Below are 19206 nucleotides of genomic sequence, written 5' to 3' on the forward strand. Positions count from 1 at the left end.
ATTATTCTTAGAATGCAATAGCTTAAATTCCACGTGATAATCAACAAGTAGGCAGATAGCCGTACTCTACATTTGGTATGAACGATATGTAACTATTATAGAACTAAATTTATAAAGGTCAAGGGTCAATAGATAGTTCAAGGCCAGGCTCTATGTACATCCAACACACGCAGAGGTGACCTTTACTGCAGTGGTCAGGTGAGGGTATCAGCGCAGATATAGTTATCCACAGATATATGGAAAGCCGTGACTATCTTATATGTTTTACACTTTCTAGTTTTACACTTAAATTTGTAGATTTTGTACTTATATTTTGATTCCTTCAGGATGAATTTGTACCCACGCCCTGCCAATTAATATAACCTTCTCTAATGTCGATTACCCACGGTTTTGTTCCCTAATAGATGTCACAACAAGCGGAGAAGTTTTTCAAGACAGAAGCAGGAGATATTGTCATAAGAAGTTTCACAACTGAAGATGACGATGAAGTCAAAGCTATGTTTGTGACTGGCGTAAGAATCTCATTTCCTCTTTACAAACGTCAGTTTCAGTTGAAATCAATATGGTTAAGCATGTTGGCAGGAATGATAATATGTTGGTGGTTGACACATTCATTTTACAGTCTACTGTTTGCTGTTTTTACAACCATGGTGATATTTTATTTCTTCAGCATAATGGAAGCAGAGGGGTATTGTACTTTACGTCTTCAAAACGACCTAAAGGACATTACTAAATATTACATTAATAAACCAAGACGTCATTTCTGGGTTGCTGAATACAACGGAAGAGTCGTTGGTTCAGTCTGTGTTCGAGAAGACGAGGCAGATCCTATGAAAGCACGGTTGTTGACGATGAGTGTAAAGAAGGAATACAGACGTCTGGGGATAGGGAACCGATTAGTAGATACTGTTGTAGACTTTGCAAGAACACATAGGCACCAAGAACTGTTTCTGGAGACTTTGGTTGTTACGGAACCTCCAAGAAAATTGTACGAAGGGAAAGGATTTAAGTTAGTTAAGATTTACGAGTCAAATTTGCACGTATTGTTTAGAAAGGAAATATGTCTTTATTCGATAATACTGTAAGGAATATCATTACAAAAAATCAAACGTGATGTGGAATTTTCTTTAAACGAAATAGAAAATTATATCAACAGCAACAAGATGGCTGTAGTATGGATTGTAACTAAAATACATCTGACGACATTTTCTACATCCAAGTTATATTTTTGGTGCTTATCCGAAATATGTCATTTACAGTAAATGTATTTAGCTTTTTTTTTTCTTTTTCTTTTTTTTTAAAGTAAATGTATTTAGCATAATACAATAAGAATGTATCTGTAAATATGAATTGTTTATACTTCATGGCCACCATACCATAATATAAAAAGACACCATTGCAAGTACACGGGTAATATAAATTTCTACTGCCAAACACGTGCCTCTGTCCTTACAGAAGGTGCATAAAAGATAAGCATGGCGTATTTATTCAATACGTTTTGATCGCCAGTACGCTGTATTTGGTGTAGATTTAAAATTGATACTGGTCAAACAATTTTTATTTCACATAGAATTGGAATGTATGTATGTATGTATGTATGTATGTATGTATGTATGTATGTATGTATGTATGTATTTACGTACGTATGTATGTATGTATGTATGTATGTATGTATGTATGTATGTATGTACGTACGCACGCACGTACGTACACGTACGTACGTACGTACGTACGTATGTATGTATGTATGTATGTATGTATGTATGTATGTATGTATGTATGTATGTATGTATGTATGTTGTGATGATGATAAAGTGTATTTATTGGTTGGTTCTTAAACCACCTGTCTTATTTGTTATGCATTATTTTAATGACCAGGTGTATTCACTAACTGTTAATTAACATAGTCTTTAAATAGCGAGGAATACAGTGCCACGTCGATTGTTCTACAATTATTGGGAGTTGAGGCAGTCCATGGCTCGTTCCAGAAGTTTTCTCAGTGGTTAAGTCAAGGGAGGCCCGTGACTGTAGCTGTCCGGTGAAATGTCGTTCACGTGTAAAGTTGAACATTGCTGAGAGTAAGCGGACCCTGACGTGTGGTATAAAATGGTGCGGACAATGGCGTAAAAGTACAGTTCTGTACAACGGAGGAACCGTGAGTCGAAGTTTGTCCCGCATAGCCACCTTCAACACTCAAGAATTCGCCGTCCTCGGCTCTGTACTCTGGGAGAGTTTGTGTGCACCACCGGTAAGACTACAAGTCGCGATATTCGACAGTCAAGTCGCAAGTCAAGTCTGAGAACTGAATATTTTTCTTATTTAAAACATTTGGTGAACTACGTACTTCAGTTGATAAGTTTGTAAATCCTGTATACACTTCCAAGACTTATTACTAAAGTGTATGTTGTTTCATTACAACTGAGATAAATAAGATAATTGTTAAGTGTAATGCTGTGTAGTGTCCTGTGTTTGACCGTATGTTGTTTCGACTGGAAGTTGTCGGGGAAAGTATTTAATTGTGCGCTATTTGGCTTCTCTAAATGTTCGGTTCGTACAATGTATGTATGTATGTATGTATGTATGTATGTATGTATGTATGTATGTATGTATGCATGCATGCATGCATGTATGCATGTATGTATGTATGTATGTATGTATGTGTGTGTGTATGTATGTATGTATGTATGTGTGCATGTGTGTGTGTGTGTGTGTGTGTGTACGTGTGTGTTCGTTCACGTACGCGCGCGCGCCTGCTACCTGCCTATCAGCCTGCCTGCCAGTCTGTATGTTTATGCCATGTTAGGGTGGTACTGAGTACCTGGCTGGGGATTAAATTGCCTAATAGCCAATAAGGGAAAGATATTCTGGACAAAGGGCAAGTACAGTGTAAGATCTCAGGTGCAATATACAAGTACATGTATGTTCGTGAACGTGTGGGAAGTTTGCATTTGAAATTAGAGTATGCTACTACTGGACGTAATGCATTATTTCACAAGTTTGACAAAGAGAAAACCTACAACAGTGTAGCTGGCCATGTGCCGACTGTGAACTGTAGGTACGGCAGTCGATGTGATTTAAATAAACAAGAAGGAGTTCTGATATCATAACATTTTCTATGTGTAAATGTTTATCGATGGTTGCTAAGCTATAGACTGACAACAACTTACATGCGTTATTGCTTTTCTGACAGGCCTAAGTGACCTTTAACCTTTCTTTGCGTGTTAGTCGTCGACACTCAGCAACTTCAAAGCCCCTCGCAGGCAAAAGTTCCAAGGTAAAAGGTAACTACTAGTATTATGTTGTGATATGTCTGTGTCCATACTGGGAATGCAATGGGTAATATACAAGCTGTCTCACAACTCTTTGAACACAACGTCCATTCTCGCAAGCCACAGTGCATATTTCTGCTGACGGGTACGTGTGGTAAAGAGGCATGTGGTTTACGACGTTGTTTATGAGCGACAGTCCCTCTATCACGCGGTGTTGCAAGGAACTGGGTAGCCTACATGTAGTCTTGAAGGTCTAGCGCTTAGTGCAATACACTATTCAGCTATCCTAACTGCCATTTTGATAAAAAAAAATTCCCTCGTCGGCCCTGGAGGATCCAAAAACCCAAAAAATCAAAATGTCAGTTAGGATAGCTGAACTAGTGTAGTAGCGTTTGTCTTTCAAGTTGGCTAGTATAGGAGGGACTGTGTACGTGTAAGAACCAACGTGCATCGACTGAGTAGTTCGTCCTAACTCAGACTATTAAAATAATTCTTTTAGTGGTCTGAGGTCCTAAATACCGTAACGGTTGTGTTTTCCATTCCTGACAGCTTCGATGAAATAAATGTAGAGCTTCCTCACACCGTTTTTTGTAGTTCAAGGTTATCCTTTGATTTTGTAGCTGTCAGAGGGTATTGTCAACAACTTTAGATCCTTTCATACGTGCTTCATATGTCTGTGTGTCGAGTACATGAATATTTGTTAGAATAAGCAAGTAGTTCGTTCTAAAAACTATTATATTGTGTGTGTGTGTGTGTGTGTGTGCTATGTCAATATACTAGCCTGGCGAGTCAACATATATCGTCTGGTGCTCATAATATGAACATGGAGGTATAGCATACTTGTAATACCTCCATGGTATGAAGTGTGCACAACAGGTCGAATTAAACAAAGACCGTTCTGGTATTTTGTGTTGATGGGGAGTGACAAGTAGTGAAAGTCCGAATGCAGGCGTTACATGTGTAATTGCCACAGTATTAGAAAGATCTAGCATTTCCTCACGTACATGGTATTGATATGGTATCCACACTCAATACGACCGATCGCTGTTAATCAAAGTTGACGATCAGGTATATCACGTTTGTATGCCTTTCGTGCTTTGAAAGTCAATGTATAGCTTAGTAATGTAGACACCGTTTAAAAGATCTCTTATATTACATGTAACCATGTTATTCTTAAGTTAAATTCCGTGTGGTAATCAACAAGTAGGCGGGTAGCCATACTCTACATATGGTATAAGCGATTTATAACTATTATAAAAACAACAACTAAATTCATAAAGGTCAAGGGTTAATAGACAGTTCAAGGCAAGGCTTTACGTACATAAATCCATCAAACGCAGACCCCTGCCTTTACTGCTGTGGTCAGCTGAGGGTATCTGCGCAAATATGGTTATACAAAGATATATGGACAGCCGTGACTGTCTTATGTGTTATCCAATATACAAAGCCTTTTTCTCAATATATCATGATAAAATGCATGTTAAAATACGATTATAAACCGTCCATTATATGGTGGTGAAACATCATTATATGGTGGTAAAACATATTAATAATTATAATAATACTGTTTTTTATATAGCGCTTTCCCACTCTGTGGTCAAAGCGCTTTACAATTATTATCCCGGTCTCAGATCTATATCGGCACAACGGTCATTCATACTTCCTCAACTCCCTGGGAAGCATACAATCCTTTATAAGTGCATAGGATTAAAAGCATTCACATTGTAACCTCTATCCTATCAGGTCCCCAATTATACAATCATGGTTCAAATCTTGCCCAAGGACTTTAGCCACTCGGAAACAAATAGCAGCGATGGGGGCTCGAACCTGCAACCTGCCGATTACAAGCCGATCACTCTAACCATTCGCTCATAATGACGCCACAATGGGTACAACATCACTATGTTTGCACATGATTATATGATGGTATAACGTGTTTATATGGTGGTATGACTTCGTTATATGGTGGTACAATGTCTTTATATGGTTGTAAAACATCGACGGTTCACAATCGTATATTAACATTTGACCATAATATATTGAGAAAAGTGCATTACATATTGGATAACAACCACATAAGACAGTCACAACTTTCCATATATACTACGATATATTTATATTATGCGAGTGTATATGTATGTGTTTGTACATGTAGTTGTGTGTGTTCACGTATTTAACATTTGCCATAGAACACTTTATAAAATGAATGGTAGGTAGGCATATCTTCGTATACATGTACGAAAATGTAGAGTAACGATCTCCTCGTCAAAGTACACGAGTTGTGGCGCGACAATTTAAGTCACAGTTACAGTCCGGTTACATGTAAAATGTAGGCATGGAAAACAATTATCAGGCAGAGCTAAAAAAAACATCTGAAAAGGTCCAGTACAGAATAATCATATATAATCATTTTTGGCTTTACTGAAAAGATATTTTAAAATTCAATGACCTGGCATTGAATCATGGGCCTTCAAAAACACAGCATTACAGGGAAAGAAAGGTGAAGGTATAATTAGTTTTATCTTAGCTGCACTTCTTCATGCTTACGTTCTCACAGCAGGTATCAGCATTGTGTGTTCAGTATTCTAAAAAGTGTGAAGCTCCTAATGTACTTAATTTCACATAATGCCTCATCCCATTTAACAGCAGATCTCTTCGTCAGACTTGCCAATGTTTATCACTCTATTTCTGATATTTTGACAGGTCTTGCGATGTGGGATTTGTGAAAATAACTTCATGGTCTCTTATATCATAACAATGCAGCTGAGACAAACCGGTCATACCTTACAGTTGTTCGCTTATCAATGTAGACAACATTAACACATGAAAACACTTATTAATTTTGAGTCATTTATGTCTGTTCAGAGATGTCAAGACAAGAGAAGAAAATATTCAAAACGAATGTAGGGGACATTATCATCCGAAGCTTCGTCAGTGAAGACGAAGACGCCGTCCAAGAATTGTTCTGGACGGGGAACATTGGACACACATTCAACCTTTACAAACGCCAGTTTAAGTGGGCATCAGTATGGGTTAGCCTTCTGGTTGGAATGTTAGCATCGTGGCGGATGTGGCCGTCATTTTATACATCCCTGGTTACTACTTCTACAATCATGTTTATAGTATACCTGCTATGCTTTGCATTCTTAAGAGTGTTTTGCATCTACCGTCTTCGAAACGATCTCAAGGATATTTCGAAGTATTACATGAGTAAACCAAGACACCACTGCTGGGTGGCTGAACACAACGGGACAGTCGTTGGCTCAATCTGTGTGCGAGAAGATCGGTCAGATCCACAGAAAGCAGAATTACTGACAATGGGTGTCATGTATGGATACCGACGTTCAGGAATCGGAAATAAATTAGTGGACACTGTTGTAGAATTTTCGCGAAAAAACGACTTCACAGAAGTATGGTTGGTGACCTTGATTGTTTACTATGCTGCCAGGAAATTATACGAACGTAAAGGGTTTAAGGTCACACGGGTCAAGGAGCTACCCTTTGTGTGTTTTAATACAGAAGCATATGTGTACTCAACGCCTCTGAAACAATGTTAGAAAAATGACTTTTGAAAAATATGACTTTTGAATAAAGAATGCAGGTAATCGTAAATGAAAAGAGTGTATTCTACCTGACAACGAAGAAACAAACCATACCATGTAACACAGTACGGTGACAGTGACACTTAGTCTCGGTTACCCAGGCGCTCAACACTGGGAGGGTTTAATGCAAGCCCCCTCCCCCCCCCCCGTCCCCCAGACAATAGTGTGGGGGAAACCGATCCAAAGTCGTCCGCACACAGAGCATTATTACAAGTTCATGAATAATGGGCTTACAAGGCTGTCTGTTGTCATTAAGATGTATGTCGCTTGTGATATGATAACCTGTTGCGAAGGTACCTAGATCGCCAAGCCTGCAGAGTTGGACGTGAAGTATTCCCCAGCATGCACTGCTCTGGGTTCAAGAGATCCGGCAACTTTGGATTACGTTTGATCTTACGTTTCCCCAATCCCTCGTCTGGGTGGTCACGTAGTAGAGCCCCCAGCGGTGAGAGTCTGACCAACCAATACTAAGTAAAACTATGAAAATCAAGAAATATGACCCTGATATAAAGCTATTTAGTGCAGCTTGCAACCACCATAATTTTGTACAATATAAGTTGGGTTTTATATATTACTAATATTTCCTATTATTATTTTATGAAAATGAAGTTAATAACATATGCAAAATTCCCAGATATTGGCCATATTATGTGTGAAAGGTTTATGAATAACCTGACCGTAGTAGGTCAATATAATTGGCATTTGACACTCAACCGTCGACTGCTGACGCATTGAAAGTACCGCTCAGTCTTGTGTTCGCAATTTAAAGGTAAGTTCGATACTTTTAGTGCATCAACTAACTATAGTATGCTAACATAAATAAATGGTCCGTGTGTGTTAAAATTCTGTTATTGTAACCAAAAAAAACGATGCTTCATTTGGATGTTATAAGTTCTGAAGCGTCAACTCGGGGTTCATATGTTACTGCATTATTCGTTTGTGTCTGCCCAAGAATGATTCAATATCGTGGGTTACTTTAAGTCTCGCTGTTCAAGCCGTTCACATAGGTTTTGTGAATATGATAAGGCGCTGCCGAGATAGATTTTTTTTTTCAACATTCAGATCGCTGCTATGTTAAATTATAGCCGGTACAGTACTGTTACTGCAACGTCACCTAACGTTCACGCCATTAATTGCCTCACACATACCATCCCAGACATACATTCAGACAAAATATCAAGTGAGTACCTGCTGACCTTGCCCTGCTTCTTGAATACGGTATACAAGTATACTTATATCTATGAGTTTAAAGGTAAAGTTGTGTATTTAAAAGTTTCATATGTTAAGTTATTCGTGAGTTCTGAACATTTCTATATTGTAATTGAATTCCGTTCATTCAAGGGAAATAGTTTTCAGTTGATGAGAAGAAACAAGGTCGGGTAGACTTCCCATGGAAAGGTCAATAATCGCAACATATCATATCTCTCACACAGTCACTTATGAGCTAATCTTCATTCAAGGAGCTGATATTCTAGATCTATTCAAGGATTATCATAATACACAATACTGTTCCAAAAATACCATCACCGATGCCTACATATCTGCAGAGTAGCTGCAGTTGTGAAACCCTGGAGAATCGATCGATCCCATTACACGTTTTAATTCCGAAATCAACAAATATAACTAAAACATAACTACCCATATGACACTCTCTGAAAATACTTGTTCATATACCTAATAACCAACTACTAATATTCAACAACATTGGTCCAAAATGGGTTTTCTATCAATAAATTGACATTAAAGTCGACCCTCCATGATCTGATTGTACAACATGGTATGATATATTACTTCTCATTTTAATCAAGAGACGTGAAGACGTAATTGGGAAAGTTGCCGCCACAATTTGTGCCTTATTTGTTTAGTTTCAGGTTTAATTGTTTTGTTTTTGAGCTTGTTATATCATTCCAGGGTTTGTAGTCAAAAACTAGCGTTCACTTTCACGTAACCTCATTAACATAATTTACATTTGGTTTTGGCAGATCTTAGCAACTGAGCATTCTCTTATGTAAATCCTTATGGCTCCACTGATAAGATATCATAAGATAACACTAAAGCGGGAATGTGGGATTGAAGCCCAGGCCTTTATTTACAAAAAAATACATACTAGACATAAATACATACCGATGGTATGAGTTATGTGTTATTATATTAAGTTATTATATGTTTCAAAAAGAAAAAGGATTGAAAATTTGCAAGATTAATTTTCCATAACCACCATTCAAAACCGTGATTATCATGCTATTTCCCTTTTCTATTTCTCCGCTCTGTAGTCCCTTCCAAAAGCCATTATCATATCTACGTCGGATCGCTATCTACAGACATGTCGACCCAAGGAACGAAGTCATACAGAACAAATGCGGGGGACATTGTCATCCGAAGCTTCTCGAGGGAAGACGAAGGTGACGTCATAGAAATGTTCTGGACGGGGATGATGGCTCAAACGATTAATCTCTACAAACGTCAGTTCATGTTAAAAGAAATATGGCTGACGATGACGATTGGAGTCACACTGTCCTGGTGGATTTGGTCGTCTGTCTATATTTCATTCGCTACCGCTATTGCAGTTATGGTGACGTCATACTTCTTATGCTATTCATTCACGAGGGGATATAGTATGTCGCGTCTTCAAAGCGATCGGAAGGACATCATGAAATACTCCCTGCAGAAACCGGAACGCCACTTTTGGGATGTTGAATTGAACGGCGAAGTGGTTGGCTGTGGATGTGTGTGCGAGAAAACCAAACAGATCCTGAAAAAGCCCAGTTGCTGACGATGAGTATCAAGAAGTGTTACCGTCGTTTGGGAATCGGAAATAGATTGGCTGATATCATTTTAGACTTTACACGGAAAGGTGGCAATAAAGGAAATTTTCTTGACGACTTTATTTGTCATGGATCCAGCGATAAGATTATATGAAGGGAAATGTTTTAAACTTGTTGGTATCGACCATTACAGATATATATATATATGTGATGATATTGAAGACTGTGTGTATTCTATGGTCTTGTAGATATACAATAAATGACATTTAACGCAACGGCGTAACAGGAAACGCAAGCAAGTGATCACAAATTTCAGTTTTGATTTTTAGCAACTTCACATTACTGCAAATTTGGAAAAGTATTGTATTGAGGGGACGGTTGCTTTCTAATTCCTGTTAAGTGATCAGAAATTTAATTTGTCATATTGGGTACTACTGTGACATAATTCATACGCTTTAACGTATTGCTACCTTTATATTTATGTGGTATATTTAGTGTTTAGCCATATTCTGAAGGAACAGTTTTATAGATATCATGACATAGCTTTTGTTACATTCCCATTTCAAAGGAGGACAAATAGTACATATTCATAAAGTGCATTGTTCTTTCACAGGCTGGTAAGACAAACATCATAAATAAAGTTTCAACAAATTTGCTTTTCAATCTGTATTTAAAGCTAAGAATTATATATATATATATATATATATCTGTGTGTGTGTGTGTGTGTGTGTGTGTGTGTGTGTGAGATACCAAAATCTTCGTACCATGGCGGTGGTGTTCCATTTATCAAGCAATTCCCCCCCCCCCCGTACACGCCTGATTTTCAGACGAAGTGTGTGGCCCACGTTCAAAACATCTACCCGTGTATGAAGTAAAGACATACTCACTGTTTCAGATTTCTAGTTACCTTAATTCAGATGCTTTCAAAGTATGTCTAAAGCATGAAGACGTTTCCCTTATGTCATTGAACTGTGATAAGAAATGTTTCCGATGAAAAATCTACTCATGTTTAGGAATTTTTGTTGTGAAAAATACCCGTACACATATCCGTTGACCATTGTATGGGAGTACTCCCTGAACCTACTACAATGTTATTCATGTATGGGGGGTGAATGCTTGAGACATGTTTACGACTGAGATGTAAGCTAACTGATGTAAAATAAGATGAAAGAATAAAGCATACAGAGGGCGCCATTCTATCGAATCATTTTGTCTTTCAGCATTATATGCCACTATTATGTGAACACACAGGAACATGTTTGTCTCTATATCACCTATTATTTTCTAGCCGCGCCTCGGTTGATTTCATTTATGATATATTTCTCCTGGTCGTCAGATCCTTCCAAAAGAGTCGACAATTGGCCCTCTATACATTTCAACAATTACTTTAGAGTATTCCAATTTTACGTTTGCAGATCTGAAATAGTAACGCAAGAAAATAATAGTTTGGTTCCGATAACCCGACCCAACCTAGTTTTGCACTGCCGACCCAGTCACAACTCAATCTTATCTTCTAAATGATATGTATTTAAATCACAAGACTACCATAAATCTGAATGCATAATCATATTTACGAGTTGGTTTATGATTTGGACAATCTAGAAAGATGTGAATGGCCCATGGTTACACGCGAAAGTATCTACGTGATCAACTGGTCACGAGACATTAGACTACGCAATACTCCAGTTTCTAGCTAAGAAAGGGATGAAATTGTCGAAAATAGCTGAAATGAAAGAAATACGTTTCTAATGTTGACAAGGTGTACCGTGACTGAGACCCCCATCGAACACAACATATAGTGTGCTGTTAATATCAGAAAGGTCAGCCCTTAAATTATTAATTTAGACAATATGAATGGTGGTACTATTATAAAAAATTCAAAGGTTATTTAACAAGTCTAAATCTGACCTTGAAGATGAAGTTCAAGGTCAGAATTATATTACAATAGTAATCTTAACTCTAACATTGTGCGGGTACACATTTGAATGATGTCTCTCTAGGTATAAAACTTCCAAAAATTATTGAAGAATTTGCTTCTTGATCCTGAAGGTGGAGGTTAAATTCAAAGTTCAAGGTCTCTTTAGAATGATTAATATTCATAATGTGCGGTTACACAAGAGTGGTGTCTGTATTTATCAATTGTTGTGGAGAAATGAGACAAAATGTGTGTCTTTAGGATAATTATGGCCGCCATTTCATCATGCACCCTAGAGTTTTTCGCACATTTGTACCAAGTTTGGTTGAAATTGAGTCATGGGTATAAGATATAGGGCTGACCACGAATATAGATAGACGCATGGTCTGACTCACGGACGTACAGAAAGACGAACCTGGTGCTGGTCTTTTCGGGACCTGACCGATTCGGCCTGGTCGATTCGGTACCACTACAAATATCATTAGAGTTTGATTTTTCTTATGTTTTTCGTTCATTAAGCTTATTCTAAAGCACAACCAAGTATCTACTTAGAGCATTTTTAGTTGTGTTCAGTTTTGTATTTTTCAGATGATCTATGCAGCGAAAACTACGATCGTTACCCTGGTCGATTCGGTCCCACGATCCCCATAGTTGACAACGCAACGCTACGATTCGGCACTACTACTACAAACTGAAGTCTAGCAACAACATCAGAGTGTGACTATTTTCATGTTTCTACTTAGACATGTTTAGTTGTGTACAGTTTTGTTTTTTTCAGACGATCTACGCAAGCCCACATAACGACCCCTTACCTTACTTGACAACGATTCGTTTGCACGACTGCAAACAGAAGCGTACCAACATTTTATGCAAACCAAAACCACTGTTTTGTTTTATTTGCCGTGGTCATTCTGGGACATGGAACTTAGAAGTCTCATTTTCAGATGTTTTTCGTTCATTATTTCTCACTTTGCATTTAATGTGATTTTAACTGTAAATGTCCATTTTCAATTTTAGCAAGGGAAGAGGCCGGACAATACCAGCATCACCCTTTTTATAGTAGAAGGTGTCAACGTACTTTTTTGTGTTTGCCGCATTAGCTTTTGTTAGCGGTAGATCTATCGATGTTTTCATTAGCATAATGAGTTGACACGCACAGCATAATTTTTGCGCAAGGTTGTACATGTACTTGTTTTTTTGTTTGCTAAATTCTTTATTGATGACGCTGTGAACAATGTGTACACTTAGTAAAATATCCTAAACTGATACATTTACTCCCCACACATAAATTCGCAACACAACTAAAATGTTCTAAGTAGAAACTTGGTTGTGCTTTAGAATAAGCTTTAATGAATGAATGAAAAACATAAGAAAAATCAAACTCTAATGATGTTTGTAGTGGTCCCGAAACCACCAGGGTACTGGTACCGTCGACCAGGGTAACAAAAAAGTGGTACCGAATCGACCAGTGCCGAATCGGTCTGGTCCCGAATCGTCTAGAAAGCGGTCATACATATAGCACCTCCTGGCTGCGCCCGTTAGGGGCTAATAAAATCTACACCATGCTTGGGGTTTCAACTAGACTACCTACATACTATCCACGAGATAGAGAAATAAATGTATAATTCAAATCACTAAACAGGAACAGGGAAAACAAAGTCGGCAAAGAAACAACTGTCAACAAGGCATCTGCTGGTCTCCCGTACCACTGGTTTATTTGTTCAGTGCCTTTGAACATTAGAAAGCACCTGAATCACATGTGAATCCAGTACACAAATAGTTTTTATTGATTGGTTGATTTGTGACGTAATCAAGGCATGCAAGGCCAAATACACAGTTACGTAAAGAGTACTACAGTACGGTTTGAGTGAACATCGTCATCACAGATAGATCCTATTTAACCTCAGGAATAGCCGTGTACCAGTCTTCTCCGTCTCATTTCAAAAAGGTAAGTTCCTTTCGCTCTTAACTCACGTTTTAAGCCAAATTACAGGCACAAGTGTAAAATAAACCTCACTTCAACCCATAAACGGTGACATATATTGCCATACACGTTGACTTGAAGTCTGGGGAGGTCGTTTATCCGCTTATAATAGAATTATGTAAACACTTGCTACATGTGGAAACAATGGATCTTTCAGGTTACAAAGTATATATGTACTAGTACTGTTACAGTAGTATATTCATAACATAGCAATATAGCTTGTGATGGAAATAGGTGACATCCTAGATACAGTGATCACAAATTTTATATCTTCAAATATTAATAACCAGTGATAGGCCATTCTTCTCTTAAGTATTCCGACATACTCCGATACTCGTGGTACTGGTAGAACGTTTTTCCCCGTAAATTCTAGTATCCAACATTTTCCTATAATATAACTTTTCGTCATCTTCTACGAACAGTGCCCGAGCATATCGAACGGCATTAATCGGAGAAATTGCGAGAAAAGGGGTTGAATGTTGCACCTATGACCATGCAGTGTTTTCTCCTCTAACTAAGTTCAATGACCTTTATAAACTAAACAAAGAAATACTACCAAGCACCGAGCTTACTTAATTTTGTACAACGACATTTTGTATTCAAGTTGGTAGTCCTGCTTGCAGACGGTGCAAGGGACTAGATTACTGACATGACCCTCAACATGTGCAGGGACGACTTGCTCCGTATGCAGGCAGGACTATCAAGTTGAATTGGCTGATCTACTAATGGTCACATTATTTTCATTCATATTTAAATTGTATTTTATTAGTCCCTATGCGTGCATAGCCATTTTCGGGAACATTCTTCTCCTCTTTTCAACCAGTTAGAAATTCTCGACGTGTTTAAGTTACACAAGTATTTAGTAAGGGTTTTTGTTTACGACTTAATACACAATAATTTACCACACTCGATAACCGATTATTGCACGCTGTTGAATTATTAATACAGTACACGACAGAAGGCTCAGGGTAATTTATATATTCCTCCAGTGAAGACATCAGTTGAACACCAATCAATATCATATACAGGTGCAACTACATGGAACGACATCAAATACAATATCAGGAAAGAACCAACACGACATAGTTTCAAGCGGTCACTTAAGGGGTTACTAAAAGAATATATAGCATAGCTGACACTCTTCACCGAACTTTCTTCTCACCACTTTTAAAATGATTGGGATTGGGATGGGGGTTGGGGGAGGGGCAAGTGCGTTTTGTAACACCCGTGAATGTGTAACCATTAAATATTAATGTAAGGGGCCAGACTTGATTAGCAAAGTTATTTTCTGACTCCCATTGCCTGTATAAATTGTGTATATATATTTTTTTTTCCAAGTGATCTGTAATTATTTCTTGTAATTATTTCTTGTAAAGGTAATAAAAATCAATCAATCAAAAATCAATCAATCAATCAATCAATCAATCAATCAATCAATCAATCGATCAATCAATCAATCAATCAATCAATCAATCACATAACACAGTATTCAGCCACAGACCTATGATTTATGCTTCGATACAACCTCTGAGGAGGGTTGTCTGTAGTCTTGTCAATGAGAAGGGAAGGTTTTTAAATATTGTATAATATCACGTAATATCTGTATGCCATGTATAATTGTCTGTCTGTCTGTCTGTCTGTCTGTCTGTCTGTCTGTCTGTCTGTATGTATGTATGTTTGTCTGTCGTCTGTCTGTCCGTCTGTCTGTCTGTCTGTCCGCCTGTCTGTAGATCTGCTTACGTGCGTTAGTGCGCATGCATACGTACGTGCATACATGTATATATGTATGTATGTATGTATTATGTATGTATGCATGTATGTATGTATGTATGTATGTATGTATGTACGTACGTACGTACGTACGTACGTACGTACGTACGTATATATGTATGTATGTATGTATGTATGTATGTATGTATGCAAGCATGCATGCATGCGCACGCACACACGTACGTATGTATGTATGTATGTATGTATGTATGTATGTATGTATGTATGTATGTATGTATATGTATGTATAAATGGATAATTCACTGTCTGGACGCAATTAGATTTCAACAAATTAAACCTAGAGTTATGCCATGTCTAAATCTAGGGTAGACAAGTGTCAAAGGTCGCACTCACGTTATACCTACCAATAGCAAAGGAAGAAAGGTCATACTCATGTTTAATAGCTACGAGTTCAGGTCAACAGAGAAAACCAGATAATTTCGTATGTTACAAAGATGTGATATACACAAGTAACCATTCGAAGTCCTGCATTAAAATTGCACAGGGGAACAGAATTTTAGCCGCGAACGGGCACTACTCAGAGGCTATAACGTTGAATTGTATTCATGCATTCGTCCATCCTAGCGTCTGTGTGTGTATGTGTGCGTGTGTGTGTTCATGCGTGCATACGTTCGTGACTATATTTTTATTATGTATACAGCATTATGCTGGCAATATTTGCCATAAAAAACACACTTCGCCTCTCATCTCCAAACATTTGATAAATGCAGACACCAGTCAAGTGTATATCCCTCATTATGAATGGTAAGCTTTCTATATGAGAATATGATCTTTGACCTTGGGAAACTTTTTCAAGTCAAAAGAAGCGAAATCTGTCTTTCTGCGCTATCTCAAGAAGTAGAATACACAAAGAATTCATTTAAGTGTGACACATATTATCAAAAGTAAGCTTCCTTCTCAGACCTTAGTCTAGATCTATCTGCTAGACCTCGGATGTTCTTCCGATAGAATACGACACACGACCGAACATCGCTATCGAGGATGGAACATCGGGCAAGCCCTCACTGCGAACTTCATTCTCTTATAGTATCGAAAGAAAGCCCGAACGTCTAGCAGCAAGACTACTCAGACCTTAACCTTTGACTTTGACCTCCATATTCAAGGTCAAATAGCAAATAAGTCAATAATTCATGAAGATTTGTATCTAGAGACACCATTCAAGTGTCTGCATTTGAGGTTAGCTTTCAAATTGGATAATAAAGCTTTGAACTCGACCTTCATCTTCAAGAGTTAAATGGTGACTTTTTCGATACATTTTGTTTATACAAGTTCAATGTGTTTATCCTGAGAGACACCATTCAAGTGCATACACCCACATTACTAGAGGTGTAGTTACACTTCAGATAGACTTTGACCTTAACCTTTATTTTCAAGGTCAAACCTAAATTGAATGACTCTGCAATACAACAAACCAGTTGGAGGGGGCTATTGTCGAACTAAACACTGAGTGGGTCTGATATAGATTTGACGGATAGCTGTATTATTCATAAGTCATGTATGTCAACTTGACTTTTGGGTTGTTCCTAGAGTGGTCTAACATGAAAACATGGAGCGGTTCCCCACACGCCTAGCTCCACAACATTGTTATAATAATTAACAATACAGATTTTTCTCAAAAGGGACAACATCTGTGTAATGTGCTTACAGGTAAAATGATGTTGGTTTGGTGTTTCACTCATGTAACATGACATTTTTTACACACTCAGACAACTTATAATGCAAAACAAACAATATATAATTAGGTGTTGTGTACCGTTTAGGGTGTAGAAGTAAGCAAGTTGATATGTTGATTATCAGTTAGAAATTAAACAATTGAAGGCATTAAAACATCAAGTCCATGTGTAATGTTTTCATTAGAAGCCTGTTTTTACTGCACTGTAAAAGAATAGCAATGCCTATCACTGTTCAATGTAATTAGGCAAAGGACCCTGCTGTGTTTGTTGTGTGTCTGTTATTGTTAGTCTGCAGTTGAAATATGTCTATCTTTGTGTCAAAAACGTAACGGTCCCATTAGTGAAACACCAAACCAACATCATTTTAGCTGTAATATTTGTTACATACGCACTCAAAGATTGTTTTCTTACTGACTGTTTACTATTACTGGTTGTATTGATGCCGAAGATTCGGTATATAAGGGAGTGGCCATATATTATTGGGGAGGGGGGGGGGGTAGAATGCTAACATTACATTATCAAAGTATTACGTTCGTTCTGCCAAGTACTGGCTACTCTTGCATACAGTTTGGTACATAAGGGATTGACCACATTGTATAGGGAGAGGTTAAGAATGCTGACATTACACTATCGTAAGGGTAATTTTCGTTATGTCTACGAGTTCTGGATGGACTGATTCATAACTTTAGGTCAAATATCTATTTAATTATGGGTCCACATGCTTTCAATCTAGACCAGTCTTGCAAATGCTTTATTTCTCTTAAGAGCACTGCGACTTCGAGCAAAGATGGGTGCTCAACAAATGGTCTATATTCAACGTAATTTGAGTAGATGTGGTCAAGGCAAAATGAGCAATTCACTCTTTAGAAACGTTTACTATGTTACTGTAATCAGTTGATATGTTCATTTAACATTAAAGCTAGACATAATTGAGCGAAACGTTGAACATTGTATGTATGAAAACCATTAAAAACCCAATTTTATTATAAGCATTATGCTAGATGTAAGTCGATTAACTTTGGATCCATATATCCCTGAGGGAATTGTTTGACGATAAGCTTGGCATATATAACATCTTAACCTTCAACCCAACAGCATATATAACCCTCGACTTGAGAAACTGCAAACTCAAATGTTTACCTTTTTTTACCTCTTTAACATGTATAATTATATATATAATATTAATATTTTTTTTAAAAGATGACGTCCAAATCCAACCTTACTAGCGACAAGGGTAAAGTGGTTGTCCGAGAATTTACAACTGCAGATGAAGAACGTGCCAAAGCTCTCTTCAGGTCGGGGATGACAGGACACACTGTTGGCTTAGTGGAAGCGTCTTTACACAAGGTTTTGACATGGATAATACTTACATCGGCTATGGTGATGTCCTGGTGGTTTTCGCAGTCTATTTCCGTTGTTTTCGTCACTGCTCTGGTTCTCATGCTATTGGTATATCTACTCTGTTACTGTGTGTTTACAAAATATTGCTCTGGGCGCCTCTCAACCGACCTTAAGGATATCAAGAAATATTACATGGATGTACCACGACATTACTTCTGGGTTGGTGAACACAACGGAAAGTTAGTCGGTACAGTCTCTTTGCGGCAAGCCGAGAAGGATGTTGATACCGCGGAGCTGATGACAATGAGTGTTGATAAGGAATGTCGGCATTTAGGAATCGGGGGTAAACTAGTCAATGCTGTGATAGAATTTGCCATTCAAAATAACTATCGCAAACTAATTCTAGAGACATTGTCTATAATGAAACCTGCAAGAAGATTATATGAAAGAAAGGGATTTAAGCTGTCTTATATTGATAATACATTCTTTTTAGCTTGTCCAATTGATATCTGTAGATACTCAATTGAATTGTGTGAACATAAAACAAAGGAAGAATGAGTGAATGATGTATACATACATACATACATACATGCATACATGCATGCATGCACGCACGCACGCACGCACGCACGCACACACACACACACACACACACATACATACATACATACATACATACATACATACATACATACATACATACAGTTGCTTAATGAGAGAGTAGAATACTTTCAAGTGACGTATGTCTGGGGAAATATGATGTGTACGATGAGAAAGTAGTCGGCGTAGTTGTAATGAGAGATGTAAACTTTCCCTCAAAAACGAGTGACTAATGATAGGTATATATTTGAAATATTGTATGAAAA

The 19206-nt window shown here is 37.7% G+C and overlaps 2 protein-coding genes across 2 annotated transcripts; both read left to right on the top strand.

Annotated features, from left to right (window-relative positions):
* Positions 1-3253: 3253 nt before the first annotated feature.
* On the top strand, positions 3254-6863 carry LOC144438318 (putative N-acetyltransferase camello). Its single transcript, XM_078127384.1, has 2 exons — positions 3254-3274; positions 6135-6863. The coding sequence occupies exon 2, from the start codon at positions 6137-6139 to the stop codon at positions 6824-6826; it is 690 nt and encodes a 229-aa protein (XP_077983510.1). The 5' UTR covers positions 3254-3274; positions 6135-6136; the 3' UTR covers positions 6827-6863.
* Positions 6864-18199: 11336 nt separating this feature from the next.
* On the top strand, positions 18200-18898 carry LOC144438019 (putative N-acetyltransferase camello). The gene has a single exon (XM_078127051.1). The coding sequence runs from the start codon at positions 18200-18202 to the stop codon at positions 18896-18898; it is 699 nt and encodes a 232-aa protein (XP_077983177.1).
* The last annotated feature ends 308 nt before the right edge of the window (positions 18899-19206 follow it).

Source organism: Glandiceps talaboti, chromosome 7, assembly GCF_964340395.1.
Source record: "Glandiceps talaboti chromosome 7, keGlaTala1.1, whole genome shotgun sequence".
NCBI lineage: Eukaryota > Metazoa > Hemichordata > Enteropneusta > Spengelidae > Glandiceps > Glandiceps talaboti.

Bases quoted from the DNA above. Each gene is read 5' to 3' on its own strand.
- LOC144438318 (XM_078127384.1), top strand. From the start codon at position 6,137: ATGTCAAGACAAGAGAAGAAAATATTCAAAACGAATGTAGGGGACATT.
- LOC144438019 (XM_078127051.1), top strand. From the start codon at position 18,200: ATGACGTCCAAATCCAACCTTACTAGCGACAAGGGTAAAGTGGTTGTC.